The 23,014-nt window shown below is 42.1% G+C and overlaps 1 protein-coding gene across 1 annotated transcript in view; it reads left to right on the top strand.

Annotated features, from left to right (window-relative positions):
• POLQ (polymerase (DNA directed), theta) overlaps positions 1 to 17,875 on the top strand; it is a gene marked incomplete at its 5' end in the record, with an annotated part of 49,658 nt that extends 31,783 nt beyond the window's left edge. Inside the window, 11 exons of the mRNA XM_010142252.1 lie at positions 1,091 to 1,284; positions 3,001 to 3,138; positions 4,539 to 4,713; positions 5,195 to 5,330; positions 7,472 to 7,584; positions 8,222 to 8,406; positions 8,759 to 8,870; positions 10,470 to 10,594; positions 12,013 to 12,166; positions 14,087 to 14,202; positions 17,762 to 17,875. Of these exons, the coding sequence (XP_010140554.1) occupies positions 1,091 to 1,284; positions 3,001 to 3,138; positions 4,539 to 4,713; positions 5,195 to 5,330; positions 7,472 to 7,584; positions 8,222 to 8,406; positions 8,759 to 8,870; positions 10,470 to 10,594; positions 12,013 to 12,166; positions 14,087 to 14,202; positions 17,762 to 17,875 (1,562 nt within the window). The remainder of the gene's footprint in view (positions 1 to 1,090; positions 1,285 to 3,000; positions 3,139 to 4,538; positions 4,714 to 5,194; positions 5,331 to 7,471; positions 7,585 to 8,221; positions 8,407 to 8,758; positions 8,871 to 10,469; positions 10,595 to 12,012; positions 12,167 to 14,086; positions 14,203 to 17,761) is intronic.
• Positions 17,876 to 23,014: the final 5,139 nt, after the last annotated feature.

The following is a 23,014-nucleotide window of genomic DNA, read 5'->3' as shown; positions in this document are numbered from 1 at the left end:
AGAGAGATTTGGAAGTTCTTATCTAAGTATATTCTGTGACAAAATGTTCATTTGTTAAAAGAAAGATGGTAACTTCCCTAGGAAGTACATCTGTTTTGCAATATCCACCTGTTCTATTGATGAACGCAGTAACAGAGTCTATTTTAAGTTTCTGAATCAAGCAGTTCTCTACCTTCCAGGTGAATACCCTGGCTGTTCTGAGGGGACTTAAAGGTCTGTCTTTGGTTTCTCATGAACATTTTCAAAAGCTTTTCATTTCCTTGTCAGAAGCAATTCCTAAAATCCTCAAATGTTTTCTGAAGGAGATTTTTTGCTCTTTGGCCTGCCTGTATGGAATCGTTCACCGTGAATGTGTTGTTTCCATGAAACTTGGGTGGTGCCATAGTGAATGATCCAGTATGTTTGCACTAATGTTTGCTAAATGCTTGTCTCTGCTTAAAAACAAGGAAACAAAAAACCCCTCAAAAGCACATACCTGTTGGTGGGCTTTATTATTTGTTTTCCCCAAAGCCTGAGATTAGGATCCAGTCTCACTGAAGTCTTTCACTGCAAGTTTACCATATCTTTTATGATCGTGACAGCTAAACCTTAGACCATTTTTAAAAGGTGTGGGTGGTAGAATGAAAGTGTCTCAAGTTAGAAAGCTTTACATTAAGCATGTCTGTGGTTTATAAAATGTTGATACTCGGAGATGTGTATTTCTTTAAAAAAAGAAGTCAGAAGTAGTTATTAGTTTAAATATTTTTGTAATGAAAAGTTCTGGAATACTTCTCATTATGAAATATTTCTTACTGTGGAATATTCCAGAAACAGAAGTGTTTAAACTAATCTATATGAAGAGATTTCAGTGTGCCAGGACATTTAGGATTTTAAAACTGAGGATTCCCAAGTTCTTTTTCTATTAATCTGTTGATCTGCAGTTGATTTTTTTTTTTTTGATGTTATAAAATCTTTTCTTGGGGTTTTTACTTCCTACAGATGTATTTTCTAAAGTGGAGATGCCCAACCATTATTGCATCTGTTGTCTGCAGTTGATTTTTTTTTTTTTTGATGTTATAAAATCTTTTCTTGGGGTTTTTACTTCCTACAGATGTATTTTCTAAAGTGGAGATGCCCAACCATTATTGCTTGGCTTTGCTGGAGCTGAATGGCATTGGTTTTAGCACAACAGCGTATGAAACACAGAAACAGGTCATGCAAGCTAAACTGAGTGAGATTGAGACCAAAGCATATCAGCTGGCAGGCCACAGCTTCTCCTTGACCAGCCCTGATGACATTGCAGAGGTATGTGAGGGTTAAAGTGGGAGGGGGAGAACTTTCTCAGCAAGAAACTTTTGCATATACTTAAGAAAAACATCTTTGTGGCCAAACTGCGTTTGAAGAAAAGACAAAACGCAAATTGAACTCTGCTCAGAGTTGATTTGCCATTACACTCGTGATGAGCTTGCTGCCTGCAAGGTGATGTGCGTCTCCTGCTTGTTACTCCTCATTCTGATTTCTGATGAGTGTAGCAGAAGTAAAGAAGGTAGAAGTGGAAATAAGCATGATGGAAATAAAAAGGTGTAAATAAGTACGTTGCTCGAATAGGACCTTGGCTTCTCATGGCGTGTGAGATGATCTGCCACTTAAATGGCTTTTGGAATATTTTGCATTAATGGTGTGGAACTAGAGAAGCTCTTTTGCAATACCAGTGTACACACTGATTAGAGCACACGTGATGTGCTCTAACATCGTGTAGTCTGTCTCTAAGAATAGTTGTACTGAATAAGTTGCATTGTCAACCTTGTCCCTCTCCAGGCATTAAAGAGAAGGAAAGACTGCTTTAGAAGTTTTAAATGAGCCACTAGCTGTTTTCAAGAACCTGTATAGAACTTTTTTTTTGTTTTTAAAGACGAAGAAACAGATTTCTATGTAAATTAGCAATACTTCTATTCTTGAAAAACTTCGCTATATATTTTCAAGTGTGCATTCTGTGGAGTCATGGAAATAGATTATAATTGCTGTGCATGCTTTTCCCGCCACATTTCTTTTTTATATGCTAATTGCTTACCAAGGGGCTATACTTTATATGGAAATAGTAAAAAAATTTGCAAGCAGCCATCACTAAAAGAAGTTCCACGGAAATATTCCTCCTTCGTTGCAAATGCAAAAGTTTTGCTCTGCAAAACTTAGTTAGAATTGCTGAAATAATATTCAGGTCCATTTTCACTCTGCTTCATGGAAAAGGGGAAGGAAAGTTTTTTCTGAAATGTTGTTCTCTGAACTGCAGAAGCTTGTTTCTCATGTGGAAGTTTTGTTAGGAATCGTGTGAAGTATCTTGTATAGGTTAGTAGGGCTTTACTCTTCTAATTTTGTGTCAGTGAAACATTTGTGCTACAAAACTGCGTGAGAGAAAAGCTTCGCTTCCCTTCTGCCAGCTGTGAAGTCTAACACAATAGCTGCTAAGTAGTGTATAATGCTTCACTGAAACATGAGATGAGAAATGAAGAACTGTGTTCTGTTTGTCAGTAAGTGAGCATATACTTAATTTCCAGTTCTTGACAATTTTAAAGAAAAACTAATGTTCTGGCTGTTCTATAAAAGGTATTTGTGACCACCCCCTTCTGTGCCAGGCGTATTGCTCTGAAGCCTGCTCCCTGCTAACGCTTCTTTTTTTCACCAATGTTCTTCCCACTTTTAGTCCTCTTAACGTAACGTTTTATTGCAGTTGACGGTCAGCAGTAACCTCACTTACTGGATGGAGTTAATTACCTTTTCTGAAAACATGCTGGTGAGCTCAGACTTACAGTGTTCAGAAAATGAGATTTTGGATTGCATTTTGTAGTTAATTAAAATGAGGAGGAATGACTTTGATAGCAGAGATCTTTAATCAGCTTTTTAATTACCTGAAGCATTCATACTATCTTTTGGTTGGAACAAACTGTTTAAGTGCTCAGTTCCTTTTCGTTTTCTCCTGGGAGCAGCGTGCAGAAACTCATTTGAAATGGTGACCTTTTTCAGGTTTTGTTCCTGGAGCTGAAGTTACCACAAAATGGAGATGTGAAAGTTCAAGGGAGCAAGAAAACTCTGGGTTATACCAGAAGAGCAACTGTTAAAGGAAACAGGGTTAGGCTGAGCAAGCATTTCAGTACAACCAAGGTACAGTAAAGTCTGGTTCTAGTCTGGAAGTGACTGCAAAAATAACTCCCTCTTACTTGGCACATCTGCTGCTTGGGTACATAGTAGTTAGGTATGCTGACTTAAATGAAAGTAAATTTTAACTGCCTTTTGTTCCTCCAGTTACCACTGGAAATTCAAACTGGATTGTGCCTTCTCTGTTAGCAGAGTTATTAACTCCTCCTGCTCTCCTAAAGCCTGAGTGTAGCGAGGACATGACTATAAATAGCAGGCTTTAATAAGAATAAATCAAGCAGAATTTGATTTCCCAAACCATGTTTAGGACCAAAATAGCACAATAATTTTGTAAATCCAATAGTAGAAGAGTTTTTCAGCATCAGCTTGAAAGATACTTAAATACCATGATGATTAAATACAATATTTTCCCTGCCTTGTACTACCATATTTTGTGCGTCAGAGAATTTGTCTTCCAAATGGCTGATCTGATGCCTTATCAAATTCAATATATTAAACGCTTGTATACATGTGAAGTCCATTGACGTGCTTGCCAGTTGATAAATATTGTGGAGCTGCGTTGATACCAACCGCTGCAAACTAATGGATGCTCTTGCCAGACAAGTGATATTAGCAGATATATATGTTCCCTGTTTTCAGGACTCATTAATCTGTGTTGTTTTCTTAGTTTCCCCTTGTTCAGTGTAGTCAGTGCTTGGAAGACAAGTATTGATTTCTGAAACTCAAGTAGCAGTGAAGAAGTGAGTACGGTGGTAATGGCAGAGCCGGGAGCATGAAGCAAAGTGAGGATTTCCTGCTTTTGTGATGTGGAGGGATAAGGCTGCAGCTGCCTGCTGCACACACACAAAAAAGTTATTTTGAGAAATGTTTGCATGCCACTGTCTTTTGAATTCTTGTTAATCCCTTCATATTTCTGATTTAACTGAAAGGATTTGATTGCTAGTGATCAGCTTTGTCTTTCAAGGACCGTAGCCAAGGGCTTCATTTTATATGTTCCTACTGTATGGATAGGAGAGAGCAGGGAGAAAAATATGCAGGAAGATGGAGGAGGAGCATTAACACTGGGCAAGAGGAGAAACCATAGGGGACATCTGGCAAGTGATGCTTTATTTGATCATTTCGGGTTATTTATTGGTTGGTGCAGACTCAGTGGCAATGAGGATGTAAAAGTCCCAAGAGGAGTATTTGCCTTCTTACGTGTAATGAAACTGCAGCTGTGTCTCGTGGTTCTTTGATTGCCCAGGTGTAGGTGGTGTAAGTGAAGGGAATATCTGTTTAATTTTAAGGCCATTACACTGGAAGCTTATTGTGGATGAAGGAGTCCCTCTTTCCTGCATAACTGCAAAAACTTTATTTATAAAATTTTAAAGGCAGTTGATTATAGTGTGCCCTTCTCTCCCCATAAGGATGTTTTGGAGAAATTAAAGACACTTCACCCACTGCCAGGGCTGATATTGGAATGGAGGAGGATCAACAATGCCATTTCTAAAGTGGTGTATCCACTACAGAGGGAAAAACAATTCAATTGTGTACTGAAGATGGAAAGGATATATCCAGTGTCACAGACTCACACAGCTACAGGTAAAGAAATGTTTGCAAAATCCTCACTGCTTACTGAATTTTTTTTTTTCTTTTTGTGTGTGTGTGGAGGAGAAGCTTTTCTGTGGGGAAAAGCCTGTGCTCTACTTCAGCCAAATGAAAATATTGAAATACCTATTTCACATGAATCTGCCCTAAAAGTCTAGATGTGTTAAAATAGCTTTTGTGTTCACCGAGCAGCATTACCGATTTCTTGCACATATTAACATGTAGATCTCTGACCCCAGGACAAGTTCTGGATTTGGGAGTTTCGTATTAGTTCCTCTGCAGCATTTCTGCATCGCTATCTCAAGCCCATTACACTCAAATTATTTTTTGTTTTCTTCATTTATTCTCCGTGGTTGTGTCCTGTCCTCCCTCCTGCCCCTTGTTTTTTTGGAGATGCAGATGTGTGTTCAGCTCTGCTAAGTTAGAGGGACTCTTTTTGGACTGTTATTTAGTTCTGCCTTTTCTTCCTTCTCAGGTCGAATAACCTTCGCAGAGCCAAATATCCAGAATGTGCCAAGAGATTTTGAGATTGAAATGCCCACTGTGGTTGAAGAAAACCCACCCTCCCACGCCCGTGGAAATGCTAATTCTCATGCTGTTTCTGGGAGAAGGTACGAAGGTCTTGGTAAAGCTTCTGCCTGCTCTTCTAATCTTAATGTGGTTTGCATTGTCAGATTTCTTTGCATTCACCTGTAGTTGCTGTCATGTCAGTATGAGAAACTCAGTGTTTCTCTTACAGTTTCAAGGGAATAAATACCTAAAAATCACAGCATCACAGAATTGTTTTGGTTAGAAGAGACCTTTAAGATCATCAAGTCCAATCATTAACCCTGCATTGCCAGGTCACTAAGCCAACTCCCTCAGCACCACATCCACACGTCTTTTAAATACCTCCAGGGATGGTGACTCCACCACCGCCCTGGGCAGCCTGTTCCAATGCTTCACAACCCTTTCAGTGAAGTAATGTTTCCTAATAGCCAACCTGAGCCGTCTCTGGCACACCTTCAGGCCATTTCCTCTTGTCCTATCAACTGTTACTTAGGAGAAGAGACCAACTCCCACCTTGCTACAACCTCCTTTCAGGGAGTTGTAGAGAGTGATAAGGTCTCCCCTCAGCCTCCTTTTCTCCAGGCTGAATAACCCCAGTTCACTCAGCTGCTCCTCATAAGACTTGTTCTCTAGACCCTTCGCCAGCTTCGTTGCCCTTCTCTGGACACACTCCAGCATCTCAGTGTCCCTCTTGAAGTGAGGGGGGGCCCTAAACTGGACATGGTATTCGAGGTGTGGCCTCACCAGTGCTGAGTACAGGTGAACAATCACTTCCCTCCTCCTGCTGGCCAGGCTAGTGCTGATACAAGCCAGGATGTTGTTGACCTTCTTGGCCACCTGGGCACACTGCTGTGCCAGCTGTTGACCAGGTCCTTTTCTGCTGTGCAGCTTTTCCGGCCACTCCCCCAAGCCTGTAATGTTGCAGGGGGTTGTTGTGACCCAAGTGCAGGACGCAGCACTTGGTCTTGTTGAATTTCATACAGTTGGTCTTGGCCCATCGATCCGGCCTGTCCAGATCCCACTGTAGAGCCTCCCTACCCTGCTTATCTCAGTGTCATCTGCAAACTTACTGATGGTGCACTTGATCCCCTCATGCAGGTCATTGATAAAGATATTAAAGAGAACAGGCCCCAATACTGAGCCACGAGGGACACCACTGGTGACCAGCCACCAGCTGGATTGAACTCCATTCACCACCACTCTTTGGGCTTGGCCATCCAGCCAGTTTTTGATCCAGTGAAGTGTAAACCCATCCAAGCCATTAGCAGCCAGTTTCTCCAGGAGAATGCTGTGGGAAACAGTGTCAAAGGCTTTACTAAAGTCTGGGTAGACAAGGTCTACAGCATTTCTGTTGCCCACTAAGTGGGTCACCTTGTCATGGAAGGAGATCAGGTTAGTCAAGCAGGACCTTCCTTTCATAGACTTATACTGACTGGGCCTGATCACCTGATGGTCCTGTACATGCCACATGATAGCATTCAATGTGATTTGCTCCATGAACTTCCCTGTCACTGAGGTAACACTGACAGGCCCATAGTCACCTGGATCGTCTTTCTGATAGATGAGTGTCACATTTGCACTGAACTTCTGGCCTTCAGGAAAAGAAAATCAAGTTGGTTTGTGGCAATTTTTGCTCAGTCTTTAGAGAGGAAACGTGCAGTGTTTTATAAGCATGTCTTCTGCAACTTCTGCTCTCCTTTCACAGGCTGACATGTGTATGTGTGCGTGTGTGGGCGTGCATGCACGTGCAGTCATGAGGCTGGTGTTGTGGGGGAAATCTTTTCTGTCTTTGCTATGTATGGGCTGGTGTAGACATTCTGCATGGGAAAGTGAGGTTGAGAGAAGACCTGGCACTCAAGGTGGGTGTTGAATTTTTAGGATTTCTATAGGATTCCTTTGCTATCTTTCTGGAATGCGCTTATCACAGATCTGAGGCCTTTCATTTTACCTGTTTTGAAGTGGAATTATCCAGTTTCTGAACTCCAAATGTCCTAGGAAGTTTCATCCCCTGTTCAGAGTCAGTAAATCCCTTCAGGAACATGTGGCCTCTGTCCAGTTCCCCCATGGTCAACTTTAGGTATGGATTATCCAGAAGAATGGAATAGAGGTTACTGTCTCACTTGTTTTCACTGATTCTTTGTGGCAAAAATGATTATGCATCTTTAAGTGCTTTAGAAATTGGTCTTTGTCTCAACAGATTTAGAAAGCGTTCCAGTATTTTGCATAGTGACCTGAAGGTTCAGGCTGAAGACAGATGCGAAGAAAGAGGAATACCCTTTTCTGTTAGCATGAGGCACGCTTTTGTTCCCTTCCCAGGTAATGCCCGCATCCTGCTCTGTAAAGCGTTAAGAATATAGTTAGCAAAGTATCCTAGATCTAATGAAGACTTGAGAATTGATTACAGTATACATGTGACCGAGCAGCCTGCTTGGAAAACTAATGCAGTAGTTAGCATGCCCTCAAAATTATTCACAAGAAGTGAAGGAGAGAGTTTCCATTGGGAAAAGTATTCAAATGTTATAATTCAAATGTTCATGTCTTCATTTCCTCTCAGATAATAACTTTTTTTGGAAGAGGTCACTTAGCTTCTAATACACAAATTGCACTCTGTCTAATGTTCTCTCTTGCCCAATGTCAGTTCTCACGTTGCCTGCTCTAGCTCAGTACAAGTCTGCCGGGCTGATCTCTGTGCCGATCATTCCTATCGGGTGCTAGACCTTTACACAGACCCCTGGACAGATACTTGTCTGTGTGTTTGTGATGGATTCTAGATGTAGGGGCTAGGTGGAAAGCAGGCAGACCTGAGCAATGGGGAAACAGACAAGAATTTGTCTGATGGAAATGACTGTGAAAATCTTTCAGAGCAGAAGGTGTACGGACAGCTTTGGTCCTTCTTGCTGAAATGTTGGAATAATTTCTGAAATAATGGTTTCTGCTAACTTCTTGACTTCAGGTGGCTTAATCTTGGCTGCTGATTACTCTCAGCTTGAGCTGAGGATCCTTGCTCATTTGTCTTGCGACCGTCGACTCATTCAAGCCTTGAACGGGGGTACTGACGTCTTTAAGAGCATTGCAGCAGAATGGAAAATGATTGATCCTGAAGCTGTTGGAGATAGGACTAGGCAACAAGCTAAACAGGTAATTTTTAGGAAAAAAAATCAGCAGCACCTTTCCGGGCAAGAAGGTTCAGTGTTGAAAACATCAGGAAGTAAGAATAGTATGGTTTTCTGTTTGGGTTTGGCCACGATTGTCCAGTAGTTGTTTTGTATGTCATCTCACTCAATGCATTTCAGTTGGAGCTGTCTGGGTTTGGGGGGAAGAGGGTGGAGAAAAGCAGCATGAATGGCTTGGACACAGAGGTAGTCTTTCTTCTTGAATGCTTGCCCTTTTTCCACATGCTTGTCTTCCAGTGAATCACATTTTGTTTTGGCTCTGCTTTCTCTGCATGGCTAACCATATGGTTGCCGTTCTTCACACTGTCCTCTGGCAGGTTTGCTATGGAATCATCTATGGAATAGGAGCAAAATCTTTAAGTGAGCAGATGGGAATTGATGAAAATGAAGCTGCCAATTACATTGAATCCTTCAAATCAAGATACACAGGTTTGGATATGGCTGTTTGGGAGGTGGGTGGTGGTGGTGGTTGTTTTTAATTTCTTCTTTCCGTGTCTTTTCAAATCCTATATTTGTCTCAGCCCTCTACTACTCCCATCTTTTTTGAAAAAGCTTTTCATTTTGAAAAAGTCCAGTGCATGAACACAGTAGTTTAATACTGCAGAATGTTTTACTTTACATTCTGGTTTTATTAATCTTTAGGACCTCATTATTTGTTTAGTACTTCAATTGTTTTGTTGTTTTTTAAAAATTATTTAGTATGTCCTGGGGATTAATTTTAAAGCTCTTAACTTTCTGAGTAAGAAACACTTTTCCTTATTAAACCACAGTGCTTTAAAGGATATGCAATACAATTTTAGACACACTTCTTAAAATTTCTACATATAACCATTATCTCTTCTGCTCGTCTTCCGCTTTCATTGAGTTTTAAACTGTTTTGCATATAAAACTTCCATTTTTATCTAGCTGCTCAGAGCAGCTCTGTCAGATTTTGAGGAAAGACATTGTTGCATTTCTAAGAAGCGTGTTAATTTATAGGAAAGCTATAGAGAGAGTAGAGCTGCAATTAGGAAATTAATGGAGGGCCAATGGCATGAGGGACAGCTAGCTCTAATCATAAAACTTGGAAATGAGCTGCAAAATTATGTTCTGAAGATTCAGGGTTTGTTTCTTTAGGAGAGAGATGCTGAGAAGCAGTGTTCTGTTAGGAGTCTGTTTAGTCTCCTGTTTATCTTCTGGATGGTCTCTCCTTCATGACCATTAGAGATAACTTTCTGCTTCCTTCCTCTTGCATACATGCACACCTACATATACACATGCATACATACAGGCTCCGCAATGCACCTTGTACTGTGACTTCACTTCTTAAGAATTTTTCTTACGCGTAGTGCCAGGCTGATGTGCTGTATTACATACCCAGTGAATTGACTAATGCTGTTGGTTTTGATCTTGAATAGCTCCTTTTACATTTTATATTTTGTAAACTTTGGAAAGAAACTGTCTGAAGTTAACTTCTTCCGTTTTAGTGCAGTTGTTACTTGAACTTGCAGTGAAAGGGACTCTTCTCTATCTCACCTTCCTTTGACCTAAGGTTCTTTTTAACACTCTTGGTGGATTCACTCCTTCCCTTGCAAAGTGCAAGTGTGTGAATTTCTTTCATCCTAGTATCTAAAGTCAGGCAGCCTGAGGCATCAAGGGCTCTGACTTCTACTTTCAGCTTATTCCCTTCCTATTACTTGTCTTTCCAGTGCTTGTCCAGGTCCTGACCTCTCCGTTATCAATAATACATATACGATCCTCTGTGCCTCAGTGCTGTGCAGAATGGACTTCCTACTTCCTTGTGCACAGCCAGGTATCCTGACACTATGCACTCTCTTCCACCTCAAAAGTCTGCTTAAGCTTCCCCCAGCAGGGCTGCGAATAGGCTGAATGAGTGATCGTGTGCCCTTGACCACTGACAGGGTCTAGGAGATTTAAAGAATTAGGTTTGTGCTGCCTGGGTGTTCCAGACTGGTTTCAGAGACCCTGGTGAGAAGTCAGCACGGAATATCAGTTGTATTAGGGAAAAATTTCTCTTTCTTTTCACAGGGATTCAGAAATTCCTGAGGGACACAGTGAGGAGCTGCAGAAGAGATGGGTTTGTGCAGACCATCTTGGGAAGACGGAGATACCTGCCAGCTATCAAAGATCCAAACCCCTACAGTAAAGCTCATGTATGTTGAGTGCACTACCTTTTTTATTTATTTTTTTAAAAGTATTATATATTTTTGCATACCTGTGTCTGTGGTTTTACAGGGTCTCTGTCCACCTTGCGCTTCTCAGTTCATTGTTTTCTCCGTTGTTCTGTGAATAACAGAGCTTTTGTCATGGTTTGCTTGACGTCAGTCTGCTGTGGCTGGGTGTACGGCTGTCGTCAGTGTGCTAACCTCACTTCAGAACTCCCACGTTGGAACTGGAGTGAGTAATTTATTGAAATAAGAGGACATGGTTTTAAAAAGCCTTCACACAGTGATGTGCTTTAACTCTTCAGGCTGAGTTGCTCCCACTCAGCAATCTTTGTATGTTACATACACTTGAACAAGAAAGGGCATTTAAGTCCTATATTTCCCAGTATTTGTTCCTTTTCTTATTTACCCTCAAATGAAAATGGCTGAAACTTGTTAGATAAATATGTAATATATGCCTTTAATATACGCCTTTGCACTGGAGTTATTTTTTTTCAAGGTCATTTTGGACACGTCTGTCATAGACCTTACTTCAATGAAAGTGTATTGACTCCCTGGGGAGATGTCGGCGCATTTCTGTGGGAAGGAACCATTATGCTTCTCAGTAGGAAGCTGGATGGGGTTGTGTGGAATTAAAGAGGGGAAGAGGGAGGAAGCGGGGGAGTTTGTACTCCAAGTGGTTGAAAGGGAAACAAGGAGACTTTCAAATAACTTTCGAGATTATTTGAATATTCAATCTGAGGAATATTTCAGCATGAAGCTTTGTAAATGCACCTTCTGTTCAACTTCGATTCTTTAAAATCATATGAAAGACCAGTTAATGAATGATGTTCACTTTCATTTCAGCTTCATTATAACTTTTTGCACGCGTTTCAGCTCTAATCAAAGACAGAAGAACCTTTGAATACAGTTTACTTGTGTGAGGAGAGGATTAGTAGAGAGGCTTCTTGTGTGGAGGAAAATCGTTGTGTCATAGTGTGGTCAGGTGTGTTTTTGAACAGCTGTAATGCTCTGGCAGTCAGGGTTCAGTGCAGCAGACCAGAGTATCAGTCCATGAAGTCCGGCTTTCTTGCCTTTAGTTATCTGTTCCTGATGGTTTTGAAGACAGGCAGATTAAGTGTGAGATTTTTCTGCTCCTTTTGAAACTGTTACCATGTATAGGTGCTTCTTCCTTTTATGGCTTGTTATTACCCTTGATAGGAATTTTATATTTGTGGAAATACTGCTTTTCTTAGTCACCTGGAGAAATTTTGTGTTTGAACCTAGTCTAGAATGTCTCTCTCTTTCAGGCAGATACAAGAAACTCTTTATCTGGAAGTTTTACCATGCCTGTATTTGGCTATGTGGTGTGCTGGATTCAATTTAATTTTTTTGGTTAGCTTTTGAGAACAACTATCTCTGTTTAGGCAGAACGACAGGCTGTGAATACAACTGTTCAGGGATCTGCTGCAGACATTGTCAAAACAGCCACTGTGAACATTCAGAGACGCCTGGAAGCTTTCTCCTCTGTGATCAAGTCCCATGGACATCTAGAGAGCTCCTTCCAGAGAGGTAAGACCGGTATGCTTGCCTCTGCCTTGCACACTAGAGCAAAACTTTCAGCATTACTGTTCTACAAAGCAAAAGCCTGCAAAAAAAAAAAAAGTCAAGGCCTTTGGGCTAGGTGTGGGAGAAGTTTTATTTCTTGACAGCAGTAGTTCGCTTGTTTAATGGGCAAAAAAGTCGTAAGGAAGGGGGTAAAATGTCTGCTCAACACACAGACTAAAGCAAATGCTGTGATCAGATCAGAATCCCCAACTGCCTCAAAGCAGATCTTGCGAAGATTGGCAGTGGGAGTTCATATGTGATGTGCTCTGCGATTGACACCACAGAATCGCTCAAAAGTAGGAAGGAGAAACTGAGCAGATACTCTGGCTTCAAAGGCAGTGAAAAATTAGAGCGGAACAACATGTGATGTGGTCTGCGATTGACACCACAGAATCGCTCAAAAGTAGGAAGGAGAAACTGAGCAGATACTCTGGCTTCAAAGGCAGTGAAAAATTAGAGCTGAACAACTTCTAGTTCCAAAAATACATTTTTTTTTTTTTGTTAGAATTAAGTCTGGAATTTGTTGACTGGAATTTGATGTACAGAGGCTCCACAAGAATATTATGTGGAGCACTTCCCAGCATAAATTTCTTCTGGCTGCAGATAGCAAAGCTGTGCTGGGTTACTCATTCCCAGAGGAGTGCTATGAAGACTTTTTTTAAGCATAATGTAGACAGTGTTTTGTTCATCAGTGATATATTTTTAGAAAGAGAACTTAAAGGCTGGAGCGCTATCTTTCTTTGATAGTTCATATGCTTCAACCTGGAACTTGAATCTGTCTTAACTATGAAGGGTCTGATTTGTGGGACTTAGAAGGAAAGCTAAATAATTAACTGATGCACCTCTAAAAATATGTCAGGGAATTTTATTTTAGCGAGATAAGGTTCAGAGGTCTGCTATGAGCAGAAGGCATGTGCTAGGCAGAACTTCTAAACTCCTCCAGGAGCAGCAGCTAGTGACCTTTGGCCAGCGTAATTGTACAAAGGAGAGTAGAAGCATTCATAACAATTTTTTCTTCTCTGATATTAGCTGTTTCAAGAACTGGAAGAATTCTCTTTCAGTATGTTATAAATGCCTGTGCCATCAGAGGAGCATCCTGCATCATGTGGCTTCTTCAACATTGCTGCTTCAGTGTGAGGCTTGTGTGAGGAACAGATGATGCTGTGAAACCCTTCCTGTAGCTGTGAACTGGGGTCCTCCTGTTAGCTAACCTGAAAACTATCAACTGTTGACTCTGTGTGTGTGAGGTTGTGTTTGTTTATTTGTTTTAAAAAAGCTTTTACCATGAAAGGATTTGTTCTGGTTTATTTTTGTCAGGCAAGGCCTACTACAATCCTGTTTTTGTCAGCTGCTTACTTGTTTATTCAAAAACTGCCCTCTTCCCCCCCTCCCCTTTTTTTTTCCTTTTATTTTAGAATCAGGGCTAGTAGCTGCAGTTTCAGATAACTGCATTTTGGAGGAGACTTACTGCCTTTTCCAACTAGCCATTAAAATGATTTTGTAAGAAAAGCAAAATCCTAATTCATTGCCAGAGAGGATGCTGTTAACCAACTTCTGATGAAACTTACAGGATTTTGTTTAAAATTTACTGTTAAAACAGATGGTTCAGGAGTCACAACTGGCTCCTGTTTCCGTTCTGATTTGTATCTTTATAACGTAAGGCTGAAATGTTTATATCTAAAATGCTTTTCGTTAACATTTTTCCCTCAGTAGCTGTACAAACATTGACAAAATAGCAATGTTTTGTGGCTTTATCTGTAGGCATGGGCTGCTTCGTTTTAAAGTACCGCGTGTTGTTTTTCTCATCATTAGGAATGCGTGAGGGTTTTTTAATTACAGGAAACACACCTATGCATAACGTGATCTAATGAACTGTGCTGTCCTCCTGTGTAGGAAGGCTGGCGAGGAAGAGCAACGGAGGGGCGTCACGTCCCGTCAGTGGAGGATTCTTTATCCTCCAACTCCATGACGAGCTCCTCTATGAAGTCGCAGAGGACGATGTCATCCAGGTACAGTCTGCAGTTACTTTTTCAGCTATCTACTGCATTACAGTATTTAAACCAAGCCTTCCTTCTAGGGGCCGAGGTTCTCTGCCCTGAATACTCTCGCTGTGTGCTAAAAGGTCTGTGAAAACAAAGTTGTGTTGGATGCAAATTAGGTGGAAGTTGAGTTGGGTGATGTTTGTGTTCTTGATCCCTTTATTTTCAGATACGAGTACATTTTTCCAACGTGTGCTTTCCTGCTTATAACAGTAGCTTGTAAAACTTTTCTGCAGAACTCGTTGAGTGGAGTAGCTTAACATTGTTGACAGGTGTGGGGAGAAGCTTTTCCTTGTTTGGAGGTATTTTTGCCTCCCAGTTTACGCTGCTGTCTTCTAGTGTCTAACTCAGAACACGTATTGTTACAGCTGTGGTTTGCACTCTGTGCAGGGAAAGGTGTAAGAAATGTGCTGTGTGGACTCAAGGCACCTTTCACCTGCGTTCCGTGTCCCTGTGTGGGCTCTTCCACCATGCGTGCCCTCCTGTGCCTGGGCATAGTGGTGTCTGTGACAGCGGGTCAGTAACAAGCGTTTTGGTTGTATGTTGGCAGCTTGGTGTTTTCCCAGGTCCTGAGCACAAACGCCGGGCTCCCAGAGTGTGCTTCCGTCGCTTGGGGTTGGCTTTCTCCCATCTCTGTTCTGCACATAGATCTTTAAAGACAAAAGACCATTTCCCGATGGCAAGCAGTAACTCCTAGTCTGAGGGAGCTTTCAGCAGTAGTGACTGGCTGAGCATTTTTTAAAAATTTCGTTAAGTACAAAAGGTTTAATATTTTTCTTTTGAATCTTAGCTCAAGCTTCCATTTGTTTTGCCAGCTCTGTTCAGACATCTGCTGTGTCAATCCCAGTAGGCTGTTTCGAGATGGAAAGGCTCCTAATTTGCTTTCTGTAGAAAACTGAAATCCCCCAAGTATTGGCTTTCATATCTTTAGGTACCAGCTCCAAGTTACGGTGTCCCCAGAACTGGGGCCAAGTGAGTGGATTTGCTTATTATGTATTGTATTATATTTTTTCATTAATGACTTCAACTTCAAGGGAAATTACTACCAGCTTTTCTAACTGCCTTCAGATATAGTTTGTAGATATTTTGTGATCAGTCACTTAAACCAGCGCGTGTACACAAGGCATGCCTCCTAGACTCAGACTTCCCGTGAGTGTCATATTTGCTTGTTTTTCAAGGATTTCTGTCTAGCTGAGGCAACAGGGTGCTTCGTACCCCTGTGATTATTTGGTTTTAGGGCCAGAAAGGATTTTTTTTTTTTCATGATAACATTGCCTGCTGTCCTTTCAGATGTACCATTAGAATTATCCTCTAGTGGAAACATCTGGGTTGGAGAGTGTCTCTTCAAGTATCTCCCTCTTAAGGCCCCACGCAAAGTAGGGCCTGAATCAATTAGTCCTTTTGACTACGATATATCTTTTAGTACCAAAAAAATAGTAGTGAGCATTTCTTGTTTCCTGTATGGGTGAGGGTTTTTTTCGTCTTGCTGGCACTAAAGTGTTATGCACTGTAAATCATGTATTTCTCTGCTGCAACAACAATTTTTATTCAGACAAGTTAGTTTGGTCACGTGCTTGATGCTGGCTCTGGCTTATTTTCAGCTGCTAAAATGCACAAAAGAAAACTAAAAATATCCTTCTATAAATCTAGGAATTTGTGTTCCAGTCAGAGTACGCTTACGAATGGTTTGAAAGAAAAACAATACTAGTGATCGTTCTGTTTTCATCTGCAGTTTACCCCTGAGCTAGCTCGCCTCCTTCAGAAGACCTGTACACTGGGGTAATACCTGTCTTTGCTTGTGCTAGAGGTGTGAAATGCCTGGGGCATCACTGCTTTCCTAGCCTGGGCAGAGTGTCAAAAGAAAGGTGGGGAGCATTCAGAGCTTATCACTACAGCAAGACTGTGATAGTATCGCCAAAGATGACCTTCTATCTGTTGAGCTGGCCCTCAATGGCAATGAGGAGTCAGTCAGGAGCTTGAGGTTATAGACTAGAGTAGGAAGCTTTTACACTGCTTGATTCTTTCCAGCGTCATTGCGCTTATGTTTTTAAGGTGGCTGGTATTTCTGCAAGCATGTTTTAGCTGACCTCTAAGGACCCTGGCTGTTTCCAGTGATGGCTGTTTAACGTACCAGGAATTCAGATCTCAATGAGATGTATGTCCCACCTCATCCCAACAGCTTCCCCAGGAACCTCACACAGGATTTCATGTCTCCCTTGCAGCCACTGCCCCTCTTTCTAGCTGCAGCAGCCTTAGTTTGATGTTCCTCACTATGGGCCGGACCTGTGACTGTTCTCAGAGAGTCTCCCTGGGTTGTATGGTTCGCGATTCTTTTGAAATACTGGGCCCCACACCTGATCAAGGCTGGAGTGGTTTGGCAGAGTGGAAAATTGATCTCTGTGTTACACGAGCAACATCTTCTGTGTTCCAGAATTGCATTTGCTTTCTTTCTCTCAACAGCTTAAGCTCTGCTTAGCTTTTAATCTCTGATAACCCCATTTTTTTCCTGCCCATTCTATTTTTGGACAGTAGATTGTTTCTATCCTAGTTCTTTACCCTGCTTCTTTCTACTCTGTGCTCATCTGTGCTGAGTTTCATCCTATTTGAAAACATTTTTCTGGGTTATCATTTGGAAATGTGGTATGTATAAGAGCATAGGGTTTTGAAAAACAAATCTCTCCCTAGTTTTTAATGCATTCTGATCTCCTCCATTCCCCAGTAAAAACTGTGAAGAAATTTCCACTGTAGATACCTGTGAAGGAGTTAATTTCAAAGCCTATTGTCATTCTGTTGTGGAAAGGATCATGGTTATGGGTGTGGATTGAATGATTCATTGAAATAAGCAATCCAGGACACATCGATCTCCGCGTGGGTCTTGGGGTAGGAGGGAGAGTCCTTTTATTCAGGGCAGGTATTTACAGTCAGGAAAAAAAATCCAGTGTCCTGAAACGGGTGTTGCCTTAGGAATACTTCTGGAGAGCAGAACATTGAAGTTGCCTTAGCAAAATACTAGAGGGGTAACCTGGGTGGTATTTCTAGCACCTGCATGGAATGTGACCTGCTTCCCCAGAGGTTTCTAGTTTGTGATTCACAGGGTGCCTCTTGTGCTGATGCATCGAGGAGGAACACCATTCTTTGTCTCTCGTGTGTTTGTTTTCTGTCTTGCTTTCAGCACATTGAAGTTTTCAGAGCAGACTCCGTGAAACACTTAAGAATTATGCAGCTGGGTGGAAGGTGAGACTCTGCAGGACTCTTATGTGTTTAATGACAACTTAATCTTGCCTCTTTCTTAAATACTCATAGAGAATGTGGAACCAGTCACAACTCTGTGCTGTGTAAAATGTTACTGGCTTTATACAGTTACTCCATTCACAAGCCCTAATCAGGATTAAAATGTTGGTCGCATTCCTGTTAGAGGTAAGTTGGTGTGAATAAGCACAGGAGAGGATTCCAGATGGCCAACCCAGCTATCAACGGAAAAACAGTCTTAGAGTTATGTGCACATCTGATGTTTAGTGTTTTCTTCTAGGTCGCTCAGATTGTCAAGCACGAGATGGAAAATGCCATCAAACTCTCAGTAAAACTGGATGTTAAAGTCAAAATTGGACCTAGCTGGGGAGACCTGCAGGACCTGGAGCTGTGACTCAAAGCGCAGCTTTCCTGTGTCTGGTGAGGCAGAAGGCGCCATGGACTGGGCAGGACAAGGGCCCGCAACGGAACCATGTGCGGTTCGATCCTCCTGTACCGTGTTTCTGCAGATGTCGGTGCAAGCTGCCTTCTGAAATGTGTGGTGGAAGTGGGCATGGATTCACCAAGCCAAACCCTTCAAAGGTCAGACAGCGCAGTGAAGCATGGTTCCAGAACTGAAATGGTTAACTGAGCTGAAGGCTCTGTATTTAAATGAATTCTGGTAAAATACGCTTGATGTTGTAATTCAAAAGAAAACCCCAAAGCCTAATGAATTTATTACGTATGAAATGGGCTGGATTATTTTATTAAAACAAGGCACAACTATGATTTGTCAGTTCGTGTATGTACTTGTGTCTAGGACAAAAAGCAGTTGTCATTGCCTTTGCACTTAATGTCAAATTTACAGGACGCTGCTAGGATCTTTTTATACTGAATTCTGATACTCAGGTGCAGAAATGGCTTTGCAGCTGGCTGGGTTTCTCACTCAGTGGCTGTGCTGCATTCACAGGGAGCAGCGGGACTGGTGTTTGGTTGGCCTCTGGCTTTTAGGAAAGTGTTTTGGTGACTGAATGCCTTTATTCATCCCAGTGCTACCTTGCAAACTGGCCTAGGGAGGGATTTTGTTTGGACTCTCTTATAGTTAACACAAAATCACCAGCAAAAACATTCCTTTTTAAAGAATGACACTCAATTTATTTGTTAAAAACTTAATGCAATTCCTATTTTTGTGAAGAAAAAAGATATAATCTCAGTTGGGCTGGCTGAAGGGACAGCCTTGCTTATGTTTGAGGTCTGGTGCCTTAGAGAGGTATCGCTGAGCAGTGGCGGGTGATCTGTGGGTCTTTACTCGTAGACTCGTCTCCTAGGGAAGCCTCATACCCCGCCTGTTGGTAGCCTCATAAAAGCTGCTTGAATGAGCCCCATGCTTTGCCTCAGCATCTTTGACTCCATCCCTGTGATCAGGCAGGAAGTTTTTCTGGAAATTCGGGCTTGTCGAGTTGACCTGGTCCCCAGACTGACTCGAGTCAGCTGCTGGGACCAGGTGCTTCAGAAGAGGGGGGAAGGAAGGAGCTTGCAGGGAATGAATCCACACTGTTGGATGTGAACACACTATCTGGTGTAACTCTCCTCACTAATTCCTCCTGGTCTGGCTAAACCTCACATCACATCGTTTCCCTTCCAGATGGCTGCAATGGTTATAAAAGTTCAGCTGTTTTTGTAAACTTTGTACAATGCCTGACCTTGAATTCTGTTATTTTACATCGTGGGGCCCTTGTGTATTACAGGAAAGGGAGGGCAGGCACCTCCTGTCATCTGCTTTATGCCTCTAATTATTTTATCGCTTTCTTCTGCAGTTCCTTCCTAATGTAAACAGTCTCCATCTTTCCTTTCTTGCCTCCTGTGAGAAATTTTCAAGCCCGTAATGATTCTTTCATTTCTGAACTTCTGCTGGATCCTTTTTAAGAAGTGTACTCTTGAAGTTGCCTTTATAGCCTGATCTGAGAGGATTCATGCTTGGCTTTCAACGGCCTGATAGCATGTTTGAGCTTGTTAACTTCAAATGCAGCGCTTTTGCCATGGCCACTACCCTGACATCAGAAGTTCCTGGCACCGAGGTTTCTAGAACATGGTGAGTTTTAATGGGGCCTGCGTACAAAAGGCTGCATCCTGGCCTCCAATCCACCTGCCTGTTGAGCAGCGAAACAGACGCGTGGTATCGAATCAAAGCCCCAGTTGAGGATGCCTTGACTGCCCTTCTCAGCACCGACTTGGCCTCCTTTCCTGTTTTGTATGTTGAGATTTTTTGTTTCCTTCCTGCCTGCTCTGCGCTGAGATTTTCGGCCACATCTGTCACCTGATGGCTGAGCTCTTTATCCACAGCATTCGACTGATAGACAGTTGTTTCTTTTCTTAGCTTATTAAAGCTTTTGTTACCAACAGATCTGAGCCACGGCCCCCTGGCATCTGACCATTTGTGTGCTCTGCCTGTGAAGATGCTGGGTTGGACTCATTATCAATTCACCCAGCCTACAGCCTAATGATTTCCTGTCCTGGGGTGTCATGCGGTGACACACCTGTGCTGTATTTCAGGCCTCACTGGAGCTGCTGTAATTTGAGTTGCTTGTTCTCTGGCACATTACAATGTTTTCCTCCCACATACTGCCTGTAGAATTTCAGAGGGATGGACTTCACGTGTATTTCCCAACAAGCTCATTAGCCAGGGGTGATGCTAATCAGTACGGGGATTGACACAGAACTAAACTTACTTTGCTGAACAGGCTCAGTGAGTTCATTTTAATTAAGCAGTAATTTGGAGCAAATGAGAAGATAAAAGGTGGCCAGTGCTCTGTGAGCAAGGAGGCTGCAGTGTTTGAGTCATGATGCTAGAAGGGGCTCTGAGCTGTTGCCTGATCGCTGTATTGGCATTTCTTAGTTCTAATGAGACTTTAACTATTAGTTGGGCTAAGCAGGGGGACCAGCAGACCCCTGTAAGCAGAGGCACTGCTTAGAACTGTGCAGAACAGGATACCTGCTGTTTTCTGAAGTTGGTAGAAGGAGGTTGCCTGCTTGCATTACTTATTTTTCTCTGTGGGCCCCTCTTCCCCCACCCCTGATGGGATGAGGCCCATGTTTAGTTGGAAACTGGTTTGTGGTTTTTTTTTTCTTTCTAGTTCTGAACCCGATAAGTAGAGTGCAGGTTATGCTCTGCCTTCCTGTAGACAGGGTGGGATGCATCCAGTTGTGTTCACTCCTTGTTCCGCAGCTGGATTGCGTGTCTCTCTCTTGGCAGTCCACTCACTTCTGCCTCCTGTTAGTTGGCGCCGCAGAGCACATGCAGAAACACACGTGGTCTGGCAGCCCCGGGAGGAGATGAATGAATGCCGCCTTTTGCCTTTCTCCCATGCTATTTGCATTTCATCAAGGAAAGAGCTTTTCCTGCTGGGTTTTTCCTGTAAATCTGTAGCTGAAAAGAGGGAGCCGGAAGCTTGGTGGCTTTGGCTGACCTTTTTGAGCCTCTCCTGGCAGAACAACTCAACAACTCAATCATGGTGTTGGTAAATGCCCTTAAACGAGCTTGCACCTGCCCTTCTGAGATTTCGGCTTGTAAGTGATTGCTTTTAACAAGGGTGGAAGTGATGTGAAGGGTGCTGTCAGTCATCTGAGAAGCCCAGGTAACAAGGTTAATGTTCCTGCGGACTGGTGTTAAGATGGTGAGCGCCGCGCGAGCTCCTTGCAGTAGGGCATGGGAACATGAGTTGGGGTCCACGTTTTGTCCCTGTGTGAGCTGCTGGAGGAAACGAGGTGGCCATCCTCACCCCAGCAACAAGTGTGGCTGCGTTTTTCATACTCCTGAGTAAGTATGTATTGTAAGCTCCATCCAAAGGCTTTACGTAAACGACGCACCTTTGAAACGCTATGAAGAATCTAGGAGCAGAGCTTGGGAGAAAAAAAAAAAAGAGATGTACATCAACTAATATCAATTCTTTATTTTCTTTCCCTCTTTTTTTTTTTTTGGTTGTTACTGGGGACTCGAAACAGCCTCAGTTAAAGATGCCTTAGTTTTCCTTTGATGACGCTGATTTAGGATACCTGTGGAAACAGGACGTGGATAGCGCAGGAGTGTGTGGTTCACTCCAGATTCATTCTGAGATACAGGTAATGACTCGTTAACAGCCCTCCCCCCCCCAGTCCATCCACATTTCCTTGACACTGAATCTGAATATTGGTTGCTATTAAAAAAAGTACAATGTTTGATTTGTTGATTTAATCACAAAACAAACCACATGAATGGAAACACTCATTTACGTGACTATTGCTTATATACCTAAGATGATGAGCTGACTACAAATGGCCACACGTAGTTCCTTAATGAGAGAGAGTGTGTTCTTAGACCAAACCAAGGCAAACAAATGTTTCTTGTGCTTGCGTTCACCTTTAGATTATGCAGGAGGATGGTTGGGAGAGCAGGGTATTTAGGGGGTGTAGTTAAATAAAATCTGGGGGTTTACCTGGGTTATGATACACACAGTTTATAAATGGAGCAGTCCTGAGGCTGAAGACGGGACTTACTTAAGCTGCAGTGTTTTCTTCACTTCTTAAATGGTACACTGAAAAAATATTTTTGTATGTGTATCTTCATAAGAGCGCACACGTTGTGGTGTGAAAGGGCTTCTGTAAGAGGAGTGCGCAACCTTTTCAAGGGTTTCTGTATTGTGATAATTTTATATATGGTTAGTAAATAGGATATTTCTGTTAAATACTTGTGCAAACGCTATATTCTGGTAATAGAGGGAATATCTAATCAACGTACATAAAAAAAAAAGTAGAAAACAGGTCATTATACAAACCAAAACCGGATTCTTACATTTTCCTTTATCTTGTCTTTTAATTCAGTATTTGAAGCTTAAGTTAAAACTTTAGGAATTTTTTTGTTTGTTTGTTTTTGTAAATAAAATAGCTTGTATTTCATCGAAGACTTGCCAGCTCTGAAAACATACAGCCTCATTTAATGTATTTTCTTTGCATACTCTGTCTGTCTACAGCTCCGTGTGTAAGTTTAAGCACACCTGCTGGAAGGTCTGTGTGTCTGGTGTTGGATGGGGTTGTGACAGAGACCTCCGGTAAAGGAGAATGCGAGGGAACAGGGTATCCACGTGAACAAAAAGCTTCTTAAATTGAACTCATGTTTCCAGCCAATCTGTAACTGAGGACCGTGACACTGAAGATACATCTAAGTTTAGGATTTTGCTCGAGGTGGCGCTAGGTGGGAAAGGTGAAAGCACATGATTTCAACATCCAGTGACAGCTCGTGTCCTCAATTTTCTTAGAGCAAGTCAGGTCAGATGCTGCGCTCGTTGCTCGGGGTGTTGCATCGTTATGCCTTTCGCTAACAGCCTTTAGTAGTGTTCAGGTCAGGCCTTTTAAAAATCCCACACTCCCCCTCATTTCACAGATCAACCAGACAAGTTTCTCCTCCCTCATTGAAGTTTTTAAGTGAGTTTTTTTTCCCCCCACATACATGGTAAATCTTGATAGAAAGCATTTAACAGTGTGCACTAACAAACTTATACAACATATACATTACATATAT

Source organism: Buceros rhinoceros, unplaced genomic scaffold (genome assembly GCF_000710305.1).
Source record: "Buceros rhinoceros silvestris isolate BGI_N320 unplaced genomic scaffold, ASM71030v1 scaffold3238, whole genome shotgun sequence".
In the NCBI taxonomy this organism is placed as follows: Eukaryota; Metazoa; Chordata; class Aves; order Bucerotiformes; family Bucerotidae; genus Buceros; species Buceros rhinoceros.
The sequence above is the reverse complement of the archived record's forward strand: the minus strand, read 5'-3'. Positions and strand labels throughout refer to the sequence as shown.